We start from the raw sequence: 26,590 nt of genomic DNA on the forward strand, positions 1-26,590 counted from the left end.
TTTGAAAAAAAAAATCATAATCACCTATTTTGAGTAAACATAGGCCTATTTCTCTTCTCCCTGTGCTCGGGAAGATGCTGGAGTCTTTGGTAAATGTTCAAATTGCAAGGCAATTTGAAAGAAATAACATCCTTCATTCTTTTTAGCCTGTCTTCCGGGCTGGTTTTAGCACTTAGGCCCTCATTAGGATCTTCGCGGCAAATGCCGTCTACCGACACGGCGACGGTCGCCAACATACCGTCGCCGTGGCTAACGACCATCCATGGCATTATGACCGTAGACGGAATACTGCCAGAAGGCTGGCGGAATTCCGTCTACGGTCATGGCAGCGGACGGTGGTAAGGTGGCGCTGCTACCAGCAGCAGCACCACGCCAGCAAAACACCACCTACTGTATCATCTTCCATGATACGGCCTGGCTTTTTTTTGCTGGCCGACGCTGCCACTGGCAGCAGCGCCACGTCCCGTCTCCTGCCGGAGAACCCCCTGCAAGCAGGTAAGTCGCTTTCTCCGACAGGAGAGGGGGGTGAGGGGTAGTGTATGCATGAGTGGGGGTGATTGTGTGACTGTGTGTGAATGCGTGCATGTGTGTGTAATGCGTGTGTGCATGAGTGGGTGTGAGTGTACGTGCATGTTGTGTCGTGAGATTATGTGTGTGCCTGGATGTTAGTTTTTGAGTGTTGCTGTTAGTCTGTATGAATGTATGAATGCGTGGGGGGAATGTGTGTATGCGTGTGCGTACATGTGTGTAAATGTGCGGGGTTGTCGGGGGAGGATTCTGGGGAGGGGGTGGGGGAGACCCCTATCATTGCCAGGGAAGGAGTTCTGATAGTGCCTACCACCATGGTTTTAGTGGCGGTACCAAAACCACTGAAACCATGACGGTGGGCGGGGTCATAATGCCATGGGCGGCCTAATGACGGCCGCCATGTCTGTCGGTTTGGTACATTGGCGGTTTAGCTTTGGCCAAACCGCCAATGTCATAATAGTGGAGGTAGGTACCGCCAGCCTGTTGGCGGTAATACCTCCACTATACCACCGACCGCTGGGGTCGTAATGACCCCTTTAGCCTGCCCTCTTGGAGGTCACAGAGTATATTAGATGTAACCTTGTCTTCAAGAAAAAAAAGGGGGGATCATTTTATTAGATCTGTGCACCTCCTTCAATATGGTGTCTCATAAAATTCTCCTGCAGAGAATGGAGAAGGCAGGAATAGTGGATAGAGCCTTGGATTGGCTTAAATCCTATCTATCTGACAGACAGCAGGCCGTTTTCTAAATAATCTTTTACCTCTCAGTTTAGAGCAATAAGCTGTGGTGTTCCCCAGGGCTCAGCATTAAGCCATAGCTCAAAGGTGGCACCTAAGCAGTGTTTCATGTGCTTAAGACACACATCTTATGCTGGCATTCCAATTGCTGAATGACACTGTGATAGGTGATTTTCGGGGTTGTTGTACTGCTGTTGTTGATTGGACGCATAACAGCTGCCTACAGCTTGATTCTGAGAAATAAGAAATTTTAGTTTTTGGTACTCCTTCCTCAGTAGATGCCACAAGGCTCTGGCCTTCTGTTCCCAGGAATCTTAGGGTTGTATTATATACAGCTCTTTTTTTCAAGCTTCAGGTGCAGGCTACGACTGCTACTTGTTTTGCATCCTTTAGTCACACGAAAGATATCGTACATACTTTAATCACCTTTAGATTGGACTTTATCTGGGAGCCCCTCAGGATCTGCTAAAAAATGATAGTTATGTTGCCTTACAAATAAAATCTAAAAAAAAAGAGCCATCACACCATGAGTCACTTCAGGGGCAAAAGAAAGCCTTAGGCTCCTCTCATGAGGAAAAGAAAGAAAGCACATAATCTAAATTTGAGCCTGCTACACAATCTATAGTAGTGGCATTAAAACCTTCAAACTCCTCCTATGAACCAGTCTTGGGGAAGCATAAACTGACTGGAAGTACATCGTTGCCGATGATAACAGTGTTGATATCATTGTTGATGGCATTGAAAATTAAGACCTCGATCATAGCCCCGTCGACGAAAACCTCATGGAAGATGGCCACTTACTCAATGACGAACCACCTCCCAGATGTGGACCACATTGATGACAACCATTTCGTCTACAGGAACTGTACCAACACTATTGACAACCAAGTCGATGACGCTGTTGACGATGCCCTCATCGACGAGACCATCAATGACGCAACCGGGTGAAAGAATTAGATCATCCGTAAAAACTAAATCTAAACATCCACCCATGCTGAATTTGACCACATTATCGCCACCACCAAGGACAACTCCATCAATAAGACTGGACTCTACACCATACAGTCTTCGTCCAGACCTCACCTCGCCTACCAAAATGCCACAATTGCTACCTAGTCACTTAGTAGATGTTGAATAATCAGATGAAGATGATCAAGACCTTTTTGGTGCAGTCATTCTGAGTTGCAGGTAAAATATCAAGATGTAGAAGATGATGGGGACTATTATGAACCCGTTTATCAGGGCAGCAATATACTGAACATCTTCATCAGTATGTAGAGGAGTACAACCTCTTCATTCTTCAGCACCACAAGGTATGGTCCAGGTTCTAGCAGCCTTAGTCCAAGTTTTACAAAGCATAGTCCAGGACAGCTACAAGTGCTTTCCAACACCAGTAGAAACACAATTGTCATCTGTAGGTGCACCAACTCCAGCACCTAAGTCACCAGACCTTTGCCGCCACTAGCTAATCCAGAGATGACTCCAAGGGCACACATTGCCTTACCACCTCAGGATCATCTATCATCTTCAGATGATGATGATGCAGAAAGGGAGGAAGGTGAGATTCAAGACACCTGATCCTTGTCAACCGAATGGGATGATTATCTCATCTCAACTAGGCCTGGGCAGGGTGCGTGAAGTTCTGCATACCTCGCTACGCGGAGTTCCCCAAAGCAGCAGAGTGTGTTGGGTCGATTTTTAGCACCGGGTGTTTGGACCACACTGTACAATCAACACGAACTGCACCATGCGCAGTGCAAGAGGGCGCTGATTCTTTTCTGCAGCTACAATTTCTGCTGGAGCGTCAGTTTCCTCAAAGCGAACAGAAGTTTCTCAACATGAGCGGTAGCAAACATCCATTATCCCCGCGTTGAGAAATCTCGCTAGGAGGTGGTGTGGAGTGAGATTTTCCAGCTTAATGTTGGTGAGTGTGAGCGAGGAAAAAACTCTTCTCCGCTGAGTTTTTCAGAACTTCATGCTCTAAGTGGAGTGCGGAGTGAGAAAAACTTTGCAAACTCCACGAGCGGAGCGGAGTTCACCTCCCACCCCTAATCTCAACACCTTCTCCTCTACCATGACAACTGGTGGATCTACCTCCAGAAGACATTGATGGGTTTCACATGCTTATAGAGGTAGCAGCCAAGCATTTTCAGTACAATTTTGAAGAACAATCCAGAAAGACAGTAAGGGCAATTTCTATAGTGAATCACAATAATGGGTGTTTTTCAGGGAATAATTTGGCGCAAGTTAAAATAAGAAAACTCTAGCTACTGTTGCAGCGGTCCTTCCAAGAATTAAACAAAATATAAGGCTCCAGAATACTCGCCTGCTTGTCTTATAGGACATACAAATCCAGACTCGCTAATTACCCAGGCTGCTCAACATCAGACAAAGAACCCATCCACTCCAATCTCTACTCCACCTAACAGAGAATGCAGGTGCCTTGTAATACCGGAAAGAGATTTTCCGTCATATTGGATACAACTGTTCATGCAGCAAATTCCCAGGCAATGCTGGGTGAATACGATCACCAGATGTGGCCAGACATTACCACATGTCTAGATTTCTTGCCAGAGGACAAGAAAAAAGATGTGAAAAAGATTCTGCAGGAGGGAAAAAAATCAGCTTCTGAAATTATAGACTACACTATGGATATTGCTTCGGACGTTGGCAGGATCAGTGGTTCTCATACGTCTGGGCTAGCTCAAGGCAACAGTGTTTCAGCCTGAGGTGCAGACAAAGATTTTCAATATGCCGTATGATGGCGAGGCTCTGTATAGTAAGCATATCAATGACGCCTTGCAAGCAATCAAGTCAAATATTGAAACCAACAGATCCTTAGGAACTCTTCATTTCTGTAAAACACACTTTCGTGGAGTTCGTAGATGAGGAACATATTCTTATCATGAAGGAAATTACAGGTATCAGTCGTACCAGTCCTCTCAGCAGCCCTTCCGATCTGCCGTACCAACCTTATCGAGCACCACCAAAGGCGGCGTATTCCAAAAAACAACCAAGGAGAAAGCAAACAGCTTCAGCCAGAGGTGCTAGCAGTAAGCAGTGACAATGCCTTATTGCTGGTTACAACATCTACAGAACATCATCCTGTGAGTGTGACAGTTTCACACTATGAACATCAAAGGGGAAATATTGCTATGGACAAGTGGGTCATGGATATCATCACATATGGCCATACCCTAGAGTTCACCAAAATTCCACCTCATACGCCACCAAAACAATTCTTGCCTTCTCACCTCCTTCTTCTTCGCAAGAAGGCATTGGGTCTGATAGCTAAGGGGGCCATAGAAGAGGTTCCAAGCTCACAAAAAGGAAAGGGATTTTACTCTCGTTTTTCCTGGCTATTAAGAAATCAGGGCAATGGCACCTCATTCTGGATCTCAGGAAGCTCAACAAGTACCTAAGAAAGCAATCTTTTTGTATGATTACTCTCCATGGAATTCTTCGTCTCAATCACAGGGATTGCATGACAATCCTCGATCTCCAAGATACCTATTTCTATATTCCTAGCCATCCCAGGCATCACAAATTCCTGAGATGCACAGTAGCCGGCACTCATTACTTATTCAAAGGGTTCCCATTTGGTCTCACATCCAGATATTTACACAATGTCTTGCCCCAGTGGCAGCTTATTTGCGGCAAAAAAGGCTTTAAGTTTTCCCTTATCTTGAAGATTGGCTAGTAATTGCACCACCCCTTCATCAAGCGCCAATGGCTACAAAAACATGCCTTCAGACAATTAACACCTTATACCTCACAGTGAATTGTCAAAAGTCTCTGTTCTCTCCCTCAACGAGTGCACATTTTCTAGGAGCAACTCTAGATACATTACAGAACAAATCATTCATGTCTATCGACAGACAAAGATAACTCTCCAACCGGCCCGCAATCCTTGAAAAAGAAAGTCCACTTAAGTTCACCTTCTCAAATCCCTTCTCTGCATGATGTCATCAGCTACTCTTCTAGTGACTTATGCTTGTCTAAAAATTAGACCTTTTCAGGAAGAGGAACTAGATGCACAATGGCTAAAAGTGGAAGACTCATTCAACTATATTATTCAAATAACACCAGTAATGATTGGAGTTCTGCCTCGGGGATGAATTCTGAAAATCTCTCATCAGAACTGACATTCCTTTCTCCACTTTTGGAATATGTCATTATGACAGACACTTCTCTAGAAGGCTAAAGACTTTCAAATAAAGGGAAAATGCAGTCTAACACAGTCAAAAATGCATATCAACTTTCTGGAGTTCAGAACGATCTTATTTGCTCCCCAATCTTACCAAGGATACAGGAATCATGGTGTTAATAAGAACTCCCTCCCTCTTCACGCATATTTTCCTGCAGTTGGTGCAATACTTGAATGGCAAGAGTCAGAGTTCTGTTGTCCATGTCAATGGCAGATATAATAGTGCAGCAAGATGCACAGATTTTTGTGTACACCTCACCCTCCATTGTGGTAATCACCATGAGGTGGATGGCTCTCAGCTTTCCTTGACTGAACTAAGGCCGAGCTCAGTACTGTTCATCACACTGAGTATTTCCCACTGGGCTATTGGTAACCAGCGAACATTTGCTTTTGTTTGCAAGGAGAAGAAGGGTATGGACCCTCCCGCCAATAGCTGGGTGACAATGAACAGTCATAATTCCTTTGAAATGTCTAGCACTGAGCCCAGCCAAAATAATCAGCAGTTCTTTTCCTTTGAGCCAGATGCAGTAACATAGTTTTTTTCCTCAGTGGGTGCTGGTACAGTTCAGACAGATCTTATCCGGGGATGACCAGGGTTGGGGTGTGTATGGTGATGAGGGAGCAGAGGCCAAGCCATCTAGAGACGAGCTGGGTGTAAGCATACACTGCATTGCCAGTAGGTGTCCATCAGCGTTGAGGTGCTCCATTGCTTGTCCAGCATGTGCAGTATTGTACCACATCTCTCATTTGTGCCGAGTGGAATGGTTCCTTTGCCTGTGAAACCTGAGGGCTACAAAGTAAGTTTCCGTACAATAAGGGGGTTGCCCCTTCCCTTCTATCCAGTGGGTACCTGTCTATTTCAGTGTCCGAGATCTCCTGACACGGGGTATCTACGCTGTTATTTAACCCTCCCCACAAGACTTGTTTACCTTCATACCATCATGGTATATCGTCCTACACTGGTAATCCATGTCTGGGGTCCATTTGTTATTAATGAAGACAGCACCAGACAAGCTAAGGTCCACCCTCGGACCACAGATGGGAGCGGATGTGTTTGTGCACTTGTTAGGTGGTTTAGCTACCTCCAGGAATCTCTTCTTGTGAATATCTCAGGGTCTAACCGTGTCCTCCCCTACAGCTCCCTCCCTGCACATCCTGTCTAGCTCAGTCTAAATATCGCTAGGCAGGGTGAGACGGTAACGTGCTGTAGGAGTGGTCTCACAGTGGGTCAGATTTACCACTACACTTTGAGGCTCTACTCTATTAGGTTGTATTTTGGTTCTAATTTTACACTGGTACAGATGGAGGAAACATTTTGCTTTTTCAGGGGCTACCTTTGGGGATAATTAAAGCCAGCTGCACCTACTGCATGTGGTATCAGCGAACAGACGTAACATGACCCGGCTGATGTTTTGGAGCCCATGGCAGTCATGTGCTGATAGCTCGTACTGTATAAAAGAGCAATGTGTAGTGCATGTGGAATGTTAGTGTTGGGTGTGGTGTAATTAAAGGTGACGTGAAAGAGGTCCCTGTGCAAGCGTGGTGACATTTTGTGAAATGACTCTATTAGATTAGACTGTTCTTTGGAAATGCATGGATGTGGTAGCATCCCTAGCCAACAGAGGGTGCATAAATGCATGAAAGCGTATAACCTATAAAACAGTGTAGGTCTTGAGATGCTTCCGGCAGAGATGTCCATAACCTTCTGGATAGGGGTTCCTTGAAAAAACGTTTGCCGGATAAGTTGTGGTTTGGCAAGTCTTTGTGGTAGTTTGTGGCTCTTGATCCCGTTGGATGGAAAAGTTCTTTGGAGCAGTTTCTGGCTCTTGATTCTGCTGGGGGTGCGGGTGTAGCAACTGAAAAGGTGATGGTCTGCTGTAGAGGTGGTGCACTTAGCGGCTCAGTGGCAGACCTGTTGGGGAAAAGCTATGCTTGGTTGTTATGAAAGACAGAACATTACACCATTGCTTGTCACCAGTTATGAACACCTGCCTTTCCATGATTCCTCTATGGCACCGGAAGGTGGCCCGCTCGGAATACCTGGTCTGAAAAAAATGGGTTATATTTTTTATTTGTATGTGTCGGGTCTCTCTGTGCTTTGACCAAGTGCAAATCTGAGTGGTATGCTTTGAGGCGCTCATACATGAGGGTAATTTTAACTTTTAGCTGGTGCCCTGTTGATGTTGCCAGCCCTCTGGTGTGCACATGGGAGTGCCATTGGTGTGGCCAGTGTTTCTATCCTACACATGCGTGAGGGATGTAAAAGAGGAGGCATGTCATGCTGAGTGTTGGTTGACGATCACAACATACCCTGAGATAACCTTTGTACTTTGAAGGTAGGTAATTTAATCACAATTTTCAAGCAGGGCTGGTGTTTATAACCAATAAAACAAATCCTCCTCTTTGCGAAGTTACAGATTTCTTTTGGCGCAAAGAGTACCAGGCAACAGGTGATCCACATGTACACATCCTCTTATGGATAAAGGATGCACCAAAATTTGGAACTGACAGTGATGACTCTGTACTTTATTTTACAGTAGAGTGTGTTACATGCACCATTCCAAATGAGAATGAAGACAAAGGCCTAAGACAGCAAGTTCAACTCTTCCAAACACATAGATGTAGCAAGCATTGTTGCCGAAGATGCAGATGTAAACGAAAAATTCATACAAGTTGTTGGTTTGAATTACAAAGATCATTTCCAAAGGAAGAGTGAACAGCTTTTTATGAGCAGTCAGACATACACTGACAAGAAAATCACCCAAAATATCCATAACCTTAAAAGACCAGAGGCTTCCAAGTTTATTAATTATTACAATTCTATTATTCTAAAATTATGGAATGGAAATATGGACATACAGTTTGTTGCAGACAATTCCATTGCTGTTGTTCGCTGTGGCCGCTCCATACATTACAAAATCAGATAAGACAGAGATGAAGGAAATGTGGGAGTTTTCTGCAAAAAAATCTTTAACAAAGAAATTGTACAGCTTCAGCTTGAAAATGCTTTTGCTCAGAGAGATAAGTGCCTATGAGTGTTGTGACAGGTTGAATTCAACTAGCTTGTACTCGAAGTCTAGAGGAATTGTTTGGGTCGGTCTAAGCCTTGTTAACACACAAAACCGAGTCCTGAAGTCATTCCCAGAAATTCATTACCTAACTGAGTTTGATCCAGAGAGTACAGATATAAGTGGTCATTACAACCCTGGCGGACGGTGTTAAAGTGGTGGTAAGACCGCCAACAGGTCGGCGGTAAAAATTTGCAATTACGACCGTGGCGGAAACCGGCAACAAAGACAGCCACTTTAACACTCCGACCACCACAGCGGTACAAACAACCAGAGCGGCGGTCACTGCCAACAGACAGGCGGAGGACAAAGTACCGCCCACAGTATCACAACCTACCAATCTGCCACCTTTTCCGGGGCGGATTCACCGTGGACAAAAACGCGGCGGAAACAGGACTTAGAACGGAAAATGCTCACCTCTACACACCCCATGAGGAACGAGGACACCATGGACCTGGAACTCCAAATTCTCCCTGCGATAGTCTTCCTGCTCCTCTACCTGGAGCACCTACGACACAGGGGAGGGGGGAGGGAAAAAACAGGGACACACACACGCAACACCCCCACCCCCATCCTCACCCACTACAACACACACACTAATGTATCTTGATACATCAAAGTTACCCCCCACCCCCCAGAAGAATGCAAAGACAATAGAAAATGAGTGTAACCATTGTAATATATTAAAAGCAAGTAGGCAAAAATATATATATATACACCATGTACAAAATATATACCAAGCATAGTAGTCCAGGCAGTGTTCCAATTAAGTACGTGGAACACTGGGCCCACACAGTATGGGCGAGGCCCACACAAGATCCCCGACCATGACGGAGAGAACACTGCAGGGGCATCAGAGAGCAAGAAAACAGGCACCTCAGGGGGAGGGAAAGGGGGGGCACCTCAGCCACTTGAGTGCACAGCGCCAAATCCACGAAAAGGGCCACATGCCCACTGTTCAATCATGGGGAGTGCAAAGCCACAGTCTCTCAAGTCTCACATGTGGGTGGTCTGCCCACTGCCATATCCTGGGGAGTGCAAAGGTGTCGCAGCTGACTCCACACTCCCACCTGTCCCCCTGGGAGCGGCTTTGGTGGTTGCATTCTTCCCGCTCTCCTGCCAGGCACTGGCCAACTTCTGATGCTTCACAGGTGGGGGACTGTCTGTGCTGTGGCTCCGTGCCATACTGGCTGCCCTGGTGGCCGGTCAACTCCAGATTCCGGTGACTACAGGCACCACTGGTCCCGGAGATGTTGTGGCTGAGGTGCTAATTTGGGACCTATGAGATGGACGGGGTGGGGGAGGTGTGGGAAAGATGTCAAGGTTAGACAGGAAAAGTTTTTTTGACACACTGGGACGGGTAGCTGGAGGGGGTTTGGGAGTGGAGGAAGAGGTTGTGGTTGTAGGAGGTGTTCGTTTGCTGACTATGGGTGAAGGGGCATGCGCTGGAGGCTGTCATGAGGTGGATGGCTGTTGGGTGGGTGGGTGCCTGCGTTTGTGTATCTTGGGAGGGGGCGTCACAGACACACTGGGAGAGGACACAGGGGACGTGTGAATGGTAGTGGGGGTGGTGACTGCATGTGAGCGGGTTGTGGTGGTGGGTGTGCTGGTGATGGTAGTAGTGGCTGTAGAGGTAGTGCATGCAGGTGTGAGTGTAGAAGAGACAGGGAGGGAGGAGGGAGACGACGAGGAGGGGGACACAGTGGAGGCAGTGGATGTTGGTTTGTCTGCATGTGTGTGATGCTTGCTTGAGTGTCTGTGGGATGTGTGGTGCTTATGTTTGCCAGAGCTTCCCTTGTGTGTTGACGTGTGTGCATGCTGGTCTGTAGGTGTGCTTGGGATAGGCTGAGGTACAGGGGATTGGGTCTGGGTGGAGGAAGCTGGAGGGGGTAGGCTAGACACAGGGACAATGGCTGCCATCAGTGCTGAGGCTAGAGTCTGAAAAGCTTGCTGAAGGGCCGCCTAACAAGAATGAATGCCCTCCAGGAATGCATTGGTTTGTTGCAACTGCCTTTCGACACCCTGGATGGCATTCAAAATGGTAGACTGCCCAACAGTGAGGGACCTCAGAAGGTCAATGGCCTCCTCACTGAGTGCAGCAGGGGTGACTGGGGCAGAGCCTGAGGTGCCTGGGGAGACGGTGATGCCCACCCTCCCGGGTGAGCGGGCACGGGGCGAAGGCTGAGGGGCTGCTGGGAGGGCGGTGCTGTAAGGGGGGTTGGTGGCTGTACCTGTAGATGGGGTGGCACAGATGTTGCCGCCACCACAAGGGAGCTCCCATCAGAGGACGAGTCTGTGTCGCTGGTCTCAGCTCCTGTCCCCGCCGTGGAGTTCCCCTCGCCCTCCGTCCCACTGATGAAGTCTGATTCCGTAGTGTGGTCCTCCATGGCCATGTGGGATGCAGCCCCCTTGTGCTCCGGTGCCACTGCTCCTCCGCCTGATGATGCTAATGCACACAAGAACAGGGAGACCACAAAAAGGGGGGGGCGACAGAAGAAAGACATATTGAGTGCATGCATTACCTCTACAGTTGGCGGACACGACAGACACAGAAGCCCCCTGCACTACGCCGTGCTCTTTGGCTCCACTGTTCAATTCCTGGGAAATGGCCTACTAGGCTATGGACGACATTTGCACACATGGATGACAGAGGGGCATGACTAGGTGTACTTGGCACTCTACAGAGGTGCGGTGGGGTGCCTTATGGCCTGCCTTACGGAGGGACCTTGCCTATGGAACTCGTCCTGGCCTAGGGGAACCCACAGCCCACCTCCCCCACCCAGACACCTCCACTGCACGCAAAATCAGCAGAATGCGAGTGTACTCACCCCCTTGTGGCTGCTGTGATGCCATCAAGCACCCATCCAACTCTGGGTACGCCACCGCCAGGATCCTGAAAATCCGGGGGGTCATGGTGCAACGGGCACCCCTCCCACATTGGGAGGCCATCCCCAGCTGAGCCTCCGCCATCTTCTTGCAACAGCGGCGAATGTCCTCCCATCTTTTCTGGCAGCGGGTGCTCCGTCTGTGGTAGACCCCCAGGGTCCGGACGTCCTTGGCGATGCATGCCAAATATGTTTTATCTGGTGGGCTCTGATTTACATAAGTTGTACAGGGGGAAGAGATAGTTATTACCAACTGCACCGTCAAAGTGATTGGCCCCCATCCCTACCCTTGCCATGTGGCACATGCACTCCCCGTTGTTTCATGCACGCCGCACTCTCCCCCCTTCCTTCTTACATCCGCCCCTCTCCACACAGGCATAGCCCATACAGCATGCTCCCAGTGTACTTACCTGTTTGTCTGGAGGACCGTAGAGTAGCGTGTACTGGGGAAGGACCCCGTCCACAAGTTTCTCCAACTCCTCCGTTGTGAAGGCAGGAGCCTATTCCCCAGACACTCGAGCCATTGTCTCTTCCAGACCGAGGTCACAGCAGCACTTGCAGTGTAGGTCCTCTCCTGTCGAAGATCAGGTATCGAGTGATTGAACAGATAGAAAATGGCGGTCAAGTCCGCGGCGGTGCGTACTGTCACTGCCGGCGTACATCGTCATTGGCTCCTGGGTCCCATAGGGTCCAATGTTAACCAATGCAGCATTGCGCCGCGGTCTTCGACCGCCTACAGCGACGGTGTACAACGCCAGCGCAGTTACCTCACATCCCATTGTCCCACTTTAGTGGTCAGGCAGCCGCCATTTCAGGGGCCCACAAGGCTTAATTTTTAACTGCGTCACACATACCTAGGCCTAGACTCAACACACATACAGGCCACTTTTTGGATTCTGAATGGCGTTCTGTGTAAGCTGTGGGTACATACCTCTGAGTTGTTTGACTCTGTGCTCGCTGTTGTCCTTCATAGGCACCGTCTGCTGGGACATGTGAGGAGATGGCGGCATCCTCCGGTGTACCGACTGTTGGTGGACCTGTCAACAATGGAGGAAAGACATGTGATAATCACATACAGGCTTTACCGTGCCACAATCCAGGAACTGTGTACCCAGTTGGATCCAGACCTGATGTCAGCTATCCGCCATCCCACAGGAATCCCCCCTCAAGTGCAGGTGCTGTCAGTACTCCATTTCCTGGCAAGTGGGTCATTTCAAACAACAGTGGCCATAGCATCAGGGATGTCCAGCCTATGTTTTCCAACGTGTTGTCCAGAGTGTTGTCTGCCCTGCTGAAACACATGCGGAGCAACATCATTTTCCCTCAGGTGGAGGATTTGCCTACAGTGAAAGGTGATTTCTATGCCCTGGGACATATCCCCAACATCATAGGTGCCATTGATGGGACACATGTGGCTTTGGTCCCCCCCCACAGGAGTGAACAGGTGTACAGAAACCGGAAGAGTTATCATTCGATGAATGTACAGATGGTATGTTTGGCAGACCAGTACATCTCCCATGTGAATGCCATGTTCCCTGGCTCAGTGCATGACGCCTACATCCTGCGGAATAGCAGCATCCCTTATGTGATGGGTCTACTCCAGAGGCACCGTGTGTGGCTATTAGATGAGTACCTGGAAGCTAGTCAGTGGGACTGGTTGTCTGGGTCTGGGGATATCCCTCCAGGTTAGTGTGTGTCTAACAGTTGTCCCTCGCCATTTGCAGGTGACTCTGGTTACACCAACCTGTCATGGCTACTGACCCCAATGAGGAATCCCAGGACAAGGGCAGAGGAACGCTACAATGAGGCCCATGGGTGAACTAGGAGGGTGATCGAGCGGACCTTCGGCCTCCTAAAGGCCAGGTTCAGGTGCCTCCATATGTCAGGTGGATCCCTATTCTACTCACCAAAGAAGGTGTGCCAGATTATCGTGCCCTGCTGTATGCTTCACAACTTGGCTTTGCGACAACAGGTGCCTTTTCTGCAGGAGGATAGTCCAGATGGCGGTGTTGTGGCAGCTGTGGAGCCTGTGGACAGTGAAGACGAGGAAACAGAAGAAGAAGACATGGACAACAGGAACTCAGTGATCCAGCAATATTTCCAGTGACACACAGTTAAGAATACAGACCTGCCTACTACATGTACTTAAACACTACTGCCTCTGTACTGTTTGTCGTTTTCTCCCAGTGTATGGTCACTGAGTTGTCACTTTCCCTTACGATTTCACAGATGTGGGTACCACTGTGTGACATCTGCTATGATTCCTCATGGACTAGAGCTGTGTGACATAGGTATGTTGACATTACCAATGAAAAAGCTTTTTACCACAGTTATTGCTAATACAGTATTCCGAAATCACAGACAGACTACAGATTGTTTTGTGCTTTGAAGGTGTTTATTTAAGTGCTCAATATTGGTGGGGGTTGTAAAATGGTGAGGGTTGATGGGGGAGGAATGTCCATGGCAGATTCCAGTCTATTAGTCTCACAGGTGCATTTCCCATATGGGCATAGGAAGTGGAGCTGGGGCAGTTTAAGGATGGACAGGGTGACAAAGTGGGACAGAAGGATGACAATCAGGGTGGTCTCATTTCTTGGCGGGGGTCTTGGCATCATTCTCTGTCTTGTTCCTGGATCTCAGGGACCGTTTGCGAGGTGGTTCTCCCTCTGCAGGGGATGGGGTGGTGGTGTGGTGGTCCTGTGGCGGTGCCTCCTGTCCACTAGCGCCGGCGGAAGTGGTGGGCAGTTCATCGTCCAGGCTAGTGTCAGGGGCCCCTTGTAGTGCCACAGTGTCCCTCCTGGTGTTGAGTACTTCCTTCAGCACCCCTACGATGGTGCCCAGGGTGGAATTGATGGTTCTGAGTTCCTCCCTGAACCCCATATACTGTTCCTCTTGCAGGCGCTGGGTCTCCTGAAACTTGGCCAGTACTGTTGCCATCGTCTCCTGGCAGTGGTGGTAGGCTCCCATGATGGAGGAGAGGGCCTCGTGGAGAGTGGATTCCCTGGGCCTGTCCGCCCCCTGTCGCACAGCAGCCCTCCCAGTTCCCCTGTGTTCCTGGGCCTCCGTCCCCTGGACCGTGTGCCCACTGCCACTGCCCCCAGGTCCCTGTTGTTGGGGTGGTGGGTTAGCCTGGGTTCCCTGTAGTGGTGGACACACAGCTGATTGACGTGTCCTGGGGACAGAGGTATGGGCCTGCTGGGTGGGTGCTGTGCTGGTGTTTCCAGAGGGGGGAAGGTCTGTGGTGGCCTGTGACTGGGTGAGGGGAACCGACTGGCCAGAGGTCCCCGATGGGCCGGGCTGGTCATCTAGATCCAGTTGGACAGAGGTGCTGTCATCACTGTGGGCCTCTTCTGTTGGTGGTGTGGACATGTGTGGACCCTCCTGTCCGGTGACGTTGGGTAGGGGTCCTGCAGGGGTATAAAAGTATGGTTATTACATCTGTGTGTGTCATGGTGTGCAATGGGTGGGTGACCGTGTACCCCAGTGCTTGCATTCCTGTGTGGGACCCTGTGTGATGTTGGTTTAGGGGGGTGTATGTGTATGTGCAGTGGGCATGCTTTAGTGATGGGTGTCCATGCTTTGTTGTTGCATGCAGGCCTTGGGGTTAGGATGTGTGGTTTGTGATGTTGGGACATTTGTGAGGAGTTAGAGTGATGGGGTGGGGGTGAGGGTGGGGGTATGTGCTGGTATGCAGGTAGGGTGGGGGATGTAATAGTTAAGATTTGACTTACCAGAGTCCATTCCTCAACCTACCCCTTTGAGGCCCTCAGGATGCAGAATCGCCAAGGCCTGCTCCTCCCATGTTGTTAGTTGTGGGGGAGGAGGTGAGGGTCCGCCGTCAGTCCGCTGAATCGCCAGGTGGTGTCTTGAGACCACAGAACGCACCTTCCCCCATAGGTCGTTCCACCTCTTCCTGATGTCATCCTGATTTCTTGGGTGCTGTCCCACTGCGTTGACCCTGTCCACTATTCTTCGCCATAGCTCCATCTTCCTTGCAATTGAGGTGTGCTGCACCTGTGATCCGAATAGCTGTGGCTCTACCCGGACGATATCCTCCACCATGACCCTGAGCTCCTCCTCCGAGAACCTGGGGTGTCTTTGCTGTGCTATGGGGTGGTGTAGGTGATGTGTGGGGTGGTGTGTGGGGTGATAAGTGTGATGATATTTATTGGTGTGTAGTGTGCAGTGCGTGGAAGTTATGTGGGTAATGGTGTTGTGTGCCTGCGGATGCTAGTGTTGTTGATGGTGGTGTCTCTCTCTGGCCTTCGTTCGTTATATTTTTGTTGTAAGGGTTTGTGGGTGATGTGAGTGTGTTTTTTATATTGTATTGAGTGTGTAGGAGTGGTGTGTGTATGTGTATCAGGTGTGTGTATTTTGAATTGTCCAATGTGGCTGTGTTTTGTATATGTGTGTGTATTTTGAGCGCGGCGGTGTGTACCGCCAATGGATTACCGCGATTGAAAGACTGCTGCGTGGATTCATGTGTCGTGATAGTGTGGGGGTATTTCTGTTGGCGTGACGGTGGAGGTTTTGTTTTCGCCAGTTTATCACTGACCTTTGGTGTGGGGGACTTGTGTGGGTGTCTGAATTTTGGCGGATTCCGAGCTGTGGGTCATAACAGCTGTGGCAGAATTCCGCTGCAGCGGCGGTGTGTTGGCGGTCTTCTGCACGGTGGTAAGCGGCTTTTACTGGCAATGTTGTAGTGAGGGCCTTAGTCAAAACAAATATTTTGGCTACTTACTATCGAAAAAGAAGTCCAAACCTAGAGAATGTGACTTTATGAGGTTCTGCAACACTATAGGTACAGAAACAATGTGAATGAAAATGTAGATAAGGGAAAATATGCTGTACTTGGATGCTTGGTTCACCATGCAAAATGTAGCTTAATAAACCACAGAAAACGTAGTTATCAAAACTCGTGAGAAAAGAGAGTATTTCTACTTAGCACTTTTCCAACTGTTCAAGCCTTTACAGTCTGAAACAGAATAACCCCGACAGTACGACTGCTATGAAGATTCTTTCAACGCTGCAAAAAATACCATTCAGAGTTCAGTGTTTCCAAACTACCTTAAACATCCAACATCATCCTACCCACTCTGCTGTGATATATGCGCCCGCGACTTTGTTGGAAGCCGAGGACCAAGTAGCGAGTGACATGTAGCGCCTGGCATGGTTGCATCCCCGAGAGATTTAGGGAAAGAGCTGGGGCCCGCTGGATAGCAAGGGCCGTAGGCCATGGTCGCAGCTACCTCAGACAGAGTTTCAGCTGTGCAAATTAGTCATGGCAACGGGAGGCAAGCACTGATTCGGAATGGCCCAAGGACACTCATTGGTCCCTTGGGGATCACATGGATGCTGGCTGCTCTTCTATCAAGACAATTTAACTGAATAGTGCCATGGCCAGTCTTACCTACCCCATCGTCCAAGATCCCTGGAATGACCTAAGAGGGTCCTAGGAGGATTTTCACATTCAGACATTTGTGATTCCAATGTAAGATTTCAGTAATGTCTTACATAGACTATAGGAGTAGAGTTTTTTTGCTCTCTTAGTGAGGGTTAGGGACAACAAACAGATCGTGAAGAATTGCCACCTGATCCGTGTGACTGTATTAGGCGAGAAACATGTTGACCATGACTAGCAGTTCTGTAGTGTAATGCATACCCACACACAGTTCCAAAAGTTCTAAATCTCTACTTAGAGTGGTAGACATGCATTTAGTTGTTGGTAGGAAGCCAGATCATTGTTTTCTGTACTTCCCCCTTTTTTGTTTTTAACCTTGGCAGGGGTGCAAGTCATATTAAAGATAGCTTTCTTGGGCACCGTTAGACAATTTTAACAGCTTTGCCATCCCCTCTCACATCCACTTAGTAGGTGCATTCTTTCTTAATAAGATCTCTGGCAAAGAGCCCTATAGTAGGGCCCGTCAGGCATTGCAGTGCTGGCCTGACGAGGAGCATGGCCCTATGATGAAGCATGTCACCCAATGGTAAGTGAGGGCTACTGTTCCTGTAAGACTAATGCATGTGGTGAATGAAAAGACCCCCTACCCTAATTAGTGGAATGGAGTCTGTTGTTTTGGGAAAGTGCATCTTAATTCACTTGTAAGCTCCCTAGTATCCACATTGGGTTGGACAGATGCCTGGAGGGCATATCATCCCAGAGACTCAGGATATACATTTTACTCGGTGACCAATGGCTCATTCTCATGGTTAGATTACGTCTTAGCGCCAGATGTAGCAAGGTCAGACTTTGCGAGTCTGAAATTGCGAGTTGGTGTGATTCGCAATTTCAGAATCGCAAATCCTGATGCAGAACGGTGTCTCAGACACCGTCTGCGACTCGCTATGGGGTCGCAAAGACCCACCTCATAAATATTAATGAGGTGGGTCGCATTTTGCGACCCTATAGCGAGGCCCTGCACTCACAGGGATGGTGGCCTGCTGAAGTCAGCAGACCTCCATGTCTGTGACTGCTTTTTCATTGAAGCAGTTTTTTATTTTTATTTTGCAGCCCGTTTTCCATTGGACCACTACCTGCTCTGAAAAAACCTTTTTGCCAACATTCACAAAGGGGAAGGGGTCCCATGGGGACCCCTTCCCTTTTGCGCATGAGTTACCACCAGTGTGACACTGGTGGTAACTGTGAATTGCTTTGCGACTGCATTCGCGGTCACGAAGCAATTCTGCATTGCAATGCGAGCCACAAATAGGAAGGGAACACCCCTTCCTATTTGCGAGTTGCATTCACAATATGCGAGTCGGTACCAACTCTCAAATTGTGAATGTGCATCGCAGAAAGCTGTTTGCATAGCGCAAACTGCGATTTTCGCAGTTTGCACCATGCAAACAGCTTTCTACATCTGGCCCTTAGTCCCTAACTGTTTTCTGCACAGGGCATCCTATATGGACATTTTGCCTAGGTGGCTATTTGATCACTCCCCAGTACTTTTGAGACTTCACGAGGGACAGAAACATCCAGCCTTTCGTTGGCGCCTATCGCCATGGCACCTGCAAGACCCTTCATACAAGGCACTGCCTCTTCGTCCATAGTTGAATACTTTACTCTAAATTCTACATCAGAGATCGTGGCACCATTACTGTGGGAGGTGCTCAAGCTGATGCTCCAGGGCATAGATATTAGCTACTTCACGGGAGAGTATAGGCGTAAGTTCAAAGCCTTGGTAGACCTCGAGACACAAATACAGACATTGGACAAGTACAGGTGCCAAGTGGATGGTTGCAGGGCATGGTGTCAACTAAGCTTGGCCCAGCAACAATACCAGCAGCTGGTTTTAGACGATGACAAAAAGGCATGGCATGCAGCCCAATGCCCCATATATCAATGGGAGGATGCTACATCGGCTGTGCAAGGCCACTCACAACTTTACCGCTATACTGGTGATCTGAGATACCTACGGCGGGTTATTATATAACCTCCAAGACGTGGCACAATGTTTCGCCAAGCAATTTAAGACAGTTTAAGCTCAGAGGGAGGGAATAGAGGCAGACCAAATAGTAAAATTTATGGAGGCCTCACACCAAAGGTCCCTTCCAGACGCCACCAAAGCCCAGCTGGATGACGTAATTAAAGAGGAGGAGCTCTCCTCAGCAGTAGCAGAGCTGCAGGTAGGAGAGGCCTCAGGCCCTAATTGGTTCCCCAGCAAGTTTTTTAAAGTATTTGTGCAGGGACATCTTCTAGAGGTGATCTATTTCATGCTAGAAGTGCTGATACTCGAGTCGGACTGGAGACATGCCAAGATTATAATCTTCCTTAAACTGAGTCTTCCTCCTGAAGAGCCTTCCTCATATCATCCAATTCCTCTTCTAAACTTAGAAGCAAAGATCCTAGCCAAAATGTAAGCCAATTGGATAATGAAATATATGCAAGATCTAGAACTTCCAAATATATCATCCTAATGCTACAGCAACGTGCAGCAGATGGAAGTAAATTGGAAACACAAATTACAATTTTTTTAAGCTGGACAAGTCTCAATTTACGGTAGAATATACAAATGTATAGCTATTATTTTTCATGAAGGAGGAAGTATTACATCTGAACAGTACACTATCTACTTAAAAAAATACAGCTGGATGGACAGAATGTAATGACAGCAAACTTACATTCAAGCAGAGATTACCTTATAAGATACGAAATTCTTACCTTCTCTTTCTTGAACCCAAATTCTAAGGAGGATTGCTACTAAAAAAATTGAATAGTTTGCTTCTGGAACTTCTAATACAATAAGTTAAGACATCATACGGCCTACCAAGGGTGATGTCTTCATCAGGGATACAAAATATAGAAATTTGACTTACTCCTGGAACAAAACAACAGAGATAACACTAAAGTGGAAACAGAGATCAGTATAAAAACAAGTACAAACAAATATTTTATAGAGAAATAAATCCTAATAAAGTTAAACATATTATGGAATATTCAACTAGATTTTAGAAAGTAAAAATGGATGGACAAAATGGCATGAGAAGACCGTCACCATCTGACAGATGTTTCAAGAACAGCTGCAAAAATGAAAAAAAGAATTAGAATTATAACACTGACATACTCTACTCCTCGTTAATGGATTACCAGATTTTATAACATCATGCAGCCTACAAAGGGTGATGTTTTTATAAGGCTTTTCATCTACTGCTATACTTTGTACATATTATTTGTATTATAACACTTTTAATATACAAAACGTCTTACATTAAGCTTATATCTCTTGCATTACTTAACAGGTATAGGTAAAACAGGTAAATATTTGTAGTGAGTATGACACATAGTAATGTTAATTTAAAATACCATACTATGCACTTATGTTTTTTTTTACAGTCTATATTATTGTTTTTAACCCCACGGTTTAGCGATGAGTATCTATACAACCTTTATGGTGTAAAAGTATGGAAGATGAGAACAGTGAAAAAGGGATAATGAGATGCTTAAATTATAGTTATAATTCCTTAGGAATGATAAACATTTGTTGTGTTTTAATATTTACAATAGTTTTTTATTACAGATTGTAATGAAGAAATTATAATATGAAACTTTAAATTCTATTTGTTTTCTTTTTACACACGTTTATGAACCCATTTATTGCAGTAATGTAGGTAACTAATTACGTCTTTCTCCACTCAAAGACCATCCATAATTATAGGCAATTAGAGGTAGGTAATTATAGTGATGCATTACTACACACTGATAAAAACAGTGATATATCCACATGTATACTTGTACATGCAGTACCTCACAAACACACACTCATGCATACACTCATATACTTAGACACACACTCATACATATACTAACACACCCAGTCAAAAACTCGTGCATACACTAATACACTCAGGAACTCATTTTTGCATACACTGAGACACCAGAAACAGACTGATGCATACATTAACACACCAAAACACATTCTAGTGCATACACTGACCCACCCAGGCACACACTGATGCCTACATTGAGACAACCAGGCGCATACTAATGCATACACTGATACAATCAGACAGACACTGATGCATACACTGACACACCCAAGCACATACTCACGCATACATTTAAACACCCAGGTACACACTGATGTATACACTAATACACTCACACTTTTACATACACTGGCATACCCAGATATACACTGATACATACACTAAGACACCCAGGCACACTGATCCACACACTGACACAGCCAGGCACACAGACAAACTTTTGCAGACATACTAAAGTATACAGTCCTACACCTAATAACATAAAAACAACAAAACACTGCAATAATAAAGAGACAGGGTCAGCTCTTCAATTGATTGGCTGACTCATACTCTGACACACACAGTCAAATAATAATGAATGCAATGATACCTTCAAGTACACTCTCATGCGTCAAGTGACATGCACACATTGATGTGCACAGTGACACCAGTGCAGACACTTATAGACCCAGCTATACACTGATGCAGGCAGTCACACGCCCAGGCACGCAGTCATACATTCACTGAGACACCCAGGCACACACTGATGCATACACTGACACACCCAGGCACACACTGATACACACAGTAAAACACACAGGCATACAGTGACACACCCATGCACATACCAATGCAGATACTGACACATCCAGTGAAATAATATTGCATCAAATCATACATCTACACACACTGGCAGATAAACTAACAAACCCAGGCACACATTGATGTCGATACTGACACATACAGGAACACACCCATACTGACACTGTCAGACCCAGCCATACACTGATGCAGGCACTGACACAACCAGGCACAAACTCATATGTACACTAAGACACCAAGGCATACACCAATGCAGATTCCTATTCCAACATGAGACCATAACCATATGTTTCTGCACACTTTCACCATGCTATTAAACAGTGGTTTAATGCTCTTTCGTTTGAGCTTTTTTGACTCCAAGGACCTTTTCCCAACATGGAAGGGCGAGAAACAAGATCCAGATTGCCGCTTATGTGATTATAAATTGGCATCAAAAAGCAACCTTATGCGCAGGTGGCCAAGAGTTTTGGCCTATAGAAAGACACTACTCAAGCCAATATTTTTGGAGTTTAAAATATGTACCTGTAGGCTAGCATGGCTCTTCAAGTCTACTGGTATGCCGAGAAGTAAAATGTGTTTCTTTGGTAAACAATCTTCTCCAAAGTGCAGCCCTGCACTACAAATCCCAGAGTAAGGAAAGGAGAATTTGGGGTTCTTATAAAAGCAAAAGATTTATTGGCTAATTGCTTTTCTCACTACTAAATTCTATAGGGACTGGCATAATCGTAATCAGCCCAAGACGCAGGAGCTACAATTAAGAGATAGTAGACCTAGGTACATTGGACAAAGCCCAAGACATTGGCTTATAAAAAAACATATTATAATTTGGATCTTAATATATTACTCTTTTAATTGATTTTGCCCAGGATAATGTTATTTACGTCAAATATGATTTTAAGCCTTGCGTGGCATTTTTATGCGTGTTTTTGTTTAATTCATACACTTTATGGTTGGAAACAACTGAATACATTTTAATTACTTACTTACAATGCAGACACTGATTCACCCGCCCAATCTCTAATTCATTCAATAACACACCCAGGAACACACTGATACATACACTAGCTTACCAAGGCGTATACCAATGCATAACTGACAGTCCCAGTCAAACACTAACGCATCTAATAACACACCCAGGCACACACTGATGAATACATTGACACTACCAGGCACACACTTATGCATACACTGACACTCCCATTCATATACTGATGCAGGCACTAACACACCCAGTCACACACTCAGGCATACGCTAAAACACCCAGTCATACACAAGTGCAGACACTGACAGAGCATTGCAATCACTAGTGCATTGAAGAACAAATCCAGAAACACATTGATATATACACTAACACACCCAAGCACACACTGATACATACACTAACAACCCCAGACACACACTTAAGCATCCACTAACATCCTCAGGTACACACTGATGTATGCTGTAACACAACCATGTATACTCTGAAACATGCAGTTACATAACCAGACATACACTTAAGCATGCACAAAGTCACTAAGTCAGTAAGGCACACACTCATGTGTGCAGTAACACACCTAGGCATATACTGATACATACACTAACATAGGTGATACAGAACAAAGGATGCACAAACACAACCAGGCATACACTGATGTATGCAGTAACACAACCAGCTATACACTAATACATACACTAACATACCCCCACACACATTCATGCATACACTAAGACACCCAGGCAGAAACTGATGATTGCACTGACACACCCAGACACACACTGATATATACATTGACACTCCCAGTCACACTCTGATGTATACACTAACACATTCAGGCACACACTGATGCACACAGTAAGACTCACAGGCACACAATACTAAGGAGATAGACACAGCTCTTTCATGGATTCAATGAAAATGAGAACCTTTTTTAAAAAAGATTTCTGAACCAAATTATTTTCTTGTTATTAAAAAACAAAACTGGTATCAATGCAAAACTTGCAAATTAGGATATGTCACCAGTGATGTCATTTGAGATGTCATCAGTGATGTCACTGACATGTCATGAGTGATGAAATATGTGAGGTCATAAGCAGTGCATTGTGGGGGCGTAAGTTATAGATATGTCAGTGTAAGCCTAAGTTATCGTTAGGGAAGGTAACTTTAACTGAAGAGCTTCTATGGTTTTGTGAGAGTAAATTCAGTACCTAACTATAACGTCCCTTTGACCTTTGTTTTCTAAGTGAACTTCTAAGGTTTTTTTTTAATTCTAATTCCTAACTATAACGACCCTGTAACCTTTTTTTGGGTGGCAGGATATTTTTAGGGTTTAGGGTGAGTATGGGTTTTGGGATGGCAAGTGTAATTTTAGCATTTAGGGTGGGTATGGGTTTTTGGGTAGCAAGGGTATTTTTAGGGTTTAGGGTGGGTATGGGTTTTTAGGTACCAGGATAATTTCAGGGATTTGGGTTGGGGTCGCTAGGTTGATATATATATATATATATATATATATATATATATATATATACATATATTTATATATATATATATATATATATATATATATATATATATATTTATATATATATCTTCACATATATGTGTGTGTGTGTGTGTGTGTATACATATATATTTCAAAGCAAATGGTATTAAAGCCATGCACTCTCGATGATGGTGGCAGTGTTAGGGTTAAGACCACAACCCTCATTAATTGCAGATCCAAAAAGACAAATTCTACACTCCCCGGATTGCCGGGTGGATGATAGATTGACTTGGAATCCACAAGTATATAAAAGCAATATCTCCTTGGCCCAACAAGCCGGTGCTGTACTCAGATTTGCAAAATCTATGGGGAATCACTCGGTGAACTCTGCACTGCTTGCATATAAAATGAAAGCTAGGGCTGCTGCATTGTATGGTGCAGAGATCTGGGGATTCAAAAAGATCCCAGCAATACAAATAGCTGAAAATAAATGTATATGATGGCTACTTTGCCTAGGTAGTGGTACACCTATGAAAGCGATAAGAATAGACTTACAAATGAGAAAAATTTAGGATTATACAGCATTGGCTCCTATAAGATACTGGATTCGTATCTGGACCAAAGAGGAACTTAAACCATATCAAGCTGCAATGATTGATATCATGAATCTACAAAATCATTGTAAACTGGTGGTTCAATCATGTTTCAATCACCCTGTCTGCCATAGGCTTAGAAGAACTCTGGTCCCATCCAGAAAAAATCACGAAACACAGCCTTGCTGCAGTGAAAAAGGCATATTGGGACCCAAGGTATTAAGTATTTGTGATTCACCTAGTCCTTTGTTAAAGCATTATATCTTATTTAACCAAGAACTTAAACCAGCTACTTTTGTTGATAGTATTTACCCGGAGGAAAAAAGATTCCTTTTTTTTAAATTTTGCATGGGTACGTTACCAGTGATTTCAGTGACTAATAAGTGGCAGCCTGTTCCCTCGCAGAGATCTGGTTGCTGCCCCTGCCTCTGTGGTTTTCAAGAAACATTAACCCACTTCCTTCTAATATGTCACTTTACGATCCAACCTCGACAACTGTACTTACGACCACTTTTTAAAATATATGGTGTCAGGAAATGTAAGGAAGCTGAAGTGCTGTGTATGAGCTCGGATGAAAAACACATTGTGATGACTGTTTCAAGAAATATCTTGGAGGCATGGGCATTAAGATTGTTAATACATTCGCAGCTCTCAGCATCCCAATATCTGTTCAATGGGGCTTTATAGCTGCTCATTTATAGGGAAATTGGTGCAGGATGAGGTATAATAGGGGAAGAAATCCGGGATGTTACTAAGATGGGGGGCCATATCAAACGTCCTATATGTTTAGACCCAGGATAACTATACCTAACATAAAGTTTTAACATGCCTCTATTGAGTTGATCAGTGTTATGTGTATAAGTCATGGCCCGACTGGTTAGCCACTGTCGCAAAGCGCTTATATGATCATCATGGGTATTTTTGGCTTTGTGCGATGGTGGACGCGAATGAACTGATTATCAAGTATAGTTTTATTGCTAAGTTTGTATTTTAATATGTGAATTTTTACGTTTTATGATGTGATGTTTGTATTTGTAAGTGTGAAATTGTTATGACCAGATAGGCTGACAACAATAAATGGAATTGGAATTGGTAAAGTCACACATGGTAAAGGCATGCTTGTCATAAAAAAAAGTTGTTTTAATGACTTGCGTTGTAAAGTCTGAGCTGTGGTTACAATTTTGTTGTAAAGGCATTGGTTGTAAATGCCGTTGTTGTTCCATCGTACATCCATCGACTGTTGACTTCACATAACCATTGGATGCATGAAATCTGCAAACAAATTAACACAGTTCACTGCCTGCATTTATGATTTCACTGGTTATCTATCTGACTGTTCATAGAAATACCATAAAGTATAATGTTCATAATCTCTTGGATATCTCATCCTAGTTTAGTACATATTAGAGGCATGGGTTAAAAGACACAAGTGCCTGGGTAATAGGTTTTAACCCAGCATGCCAAAGAGTGAGTGCTTGCATCTGTCACTAGAAGGAACAAGCAGCGTCCATATCCCTGAACACTTCTCTCTTTACTATGAATTCCTTTCTCTCTTTTTGTCTTTTCATCGCAGGGGAAGCGGCTGAAGTCTCGATGTCAGGCAGCGGAAGCGGATGGAGTCCCCTACCCGAGGAGCCCCACGCCAGGACTACAAGTGAGTGGGGAAATCCGAAGAGGCTAAGTGCTCGTATTGGGCCAGGGTGGGGTTAAACTAGGGGTAACCACCGGTGCAGTGCGAGACATTTGATCAGCAGGCATTCGCGTGTGTAGCACTGAATCAGTGTGTGATGTGCTCACACGGGGGCCCGTGTGCATGTGCCTAGTGTTACCACAGTTTCCATGCTCAGCACGAGGAGCCATTCATACATGCCTCACCTGTTTCCCTGTCCAGCACAAGTCCATTCCCACCAGATCATTCTGCAGTTCAGTAACACTGAAGTGCCTGCTACTGCCACCTGGGAACAGTGAAACATACCATAACAGTAAAGCATATATACACAATGGGGAGGGGGGGGGGGCACTGCTCAATATGAAGAGGAC

General features: G+C 45.8%; 1 protein-coding gene across 9 annotated transcripts in view; it reads left to right on the forward strand.

Annotated features, from left to right (window-relative positions):
* Positions 1 to 26,590, forward strand: part of LOC138250922 (major histocompatibility complex class I-related gene protein-like) — a 687,827-nt gene that overhangs the window by 111,523 nt on the left and 549,714 nt on the right. For all 9 annotated transcript variants that reach the window (XM_069205605.1, XM_069205614.1, XM_069205610.1 and 6 more), the window contains one exon: positions 26,124 to 26,204. In XM_069205605.1, coding sequence (XP_069061706.1) covers positions 26,124 to 26,204 — 81 coding nt within the window. The remainder of the gene's footprint in view (positions 1 to 26,123; positions 26,205 to 26,590) is intronic.

This window comes from Pleurodeles waltl, chromosome 1_2 (genome assembly GCF_031143425.1).
Source record: "Pleurodeles waltl isolate 20211129_DDA chromosome 1_2, aPleWal1.hap1.20221129, whole genome shotgun sequence".
In the NCBI taxonomy this organism is placed as follows: domain Eukaryota; kingdom Metazoa; phylum Chordata; class Amphibia; order Caudata; family Salamandridae; genus Pleurodeles; species Pleurodeles waltl.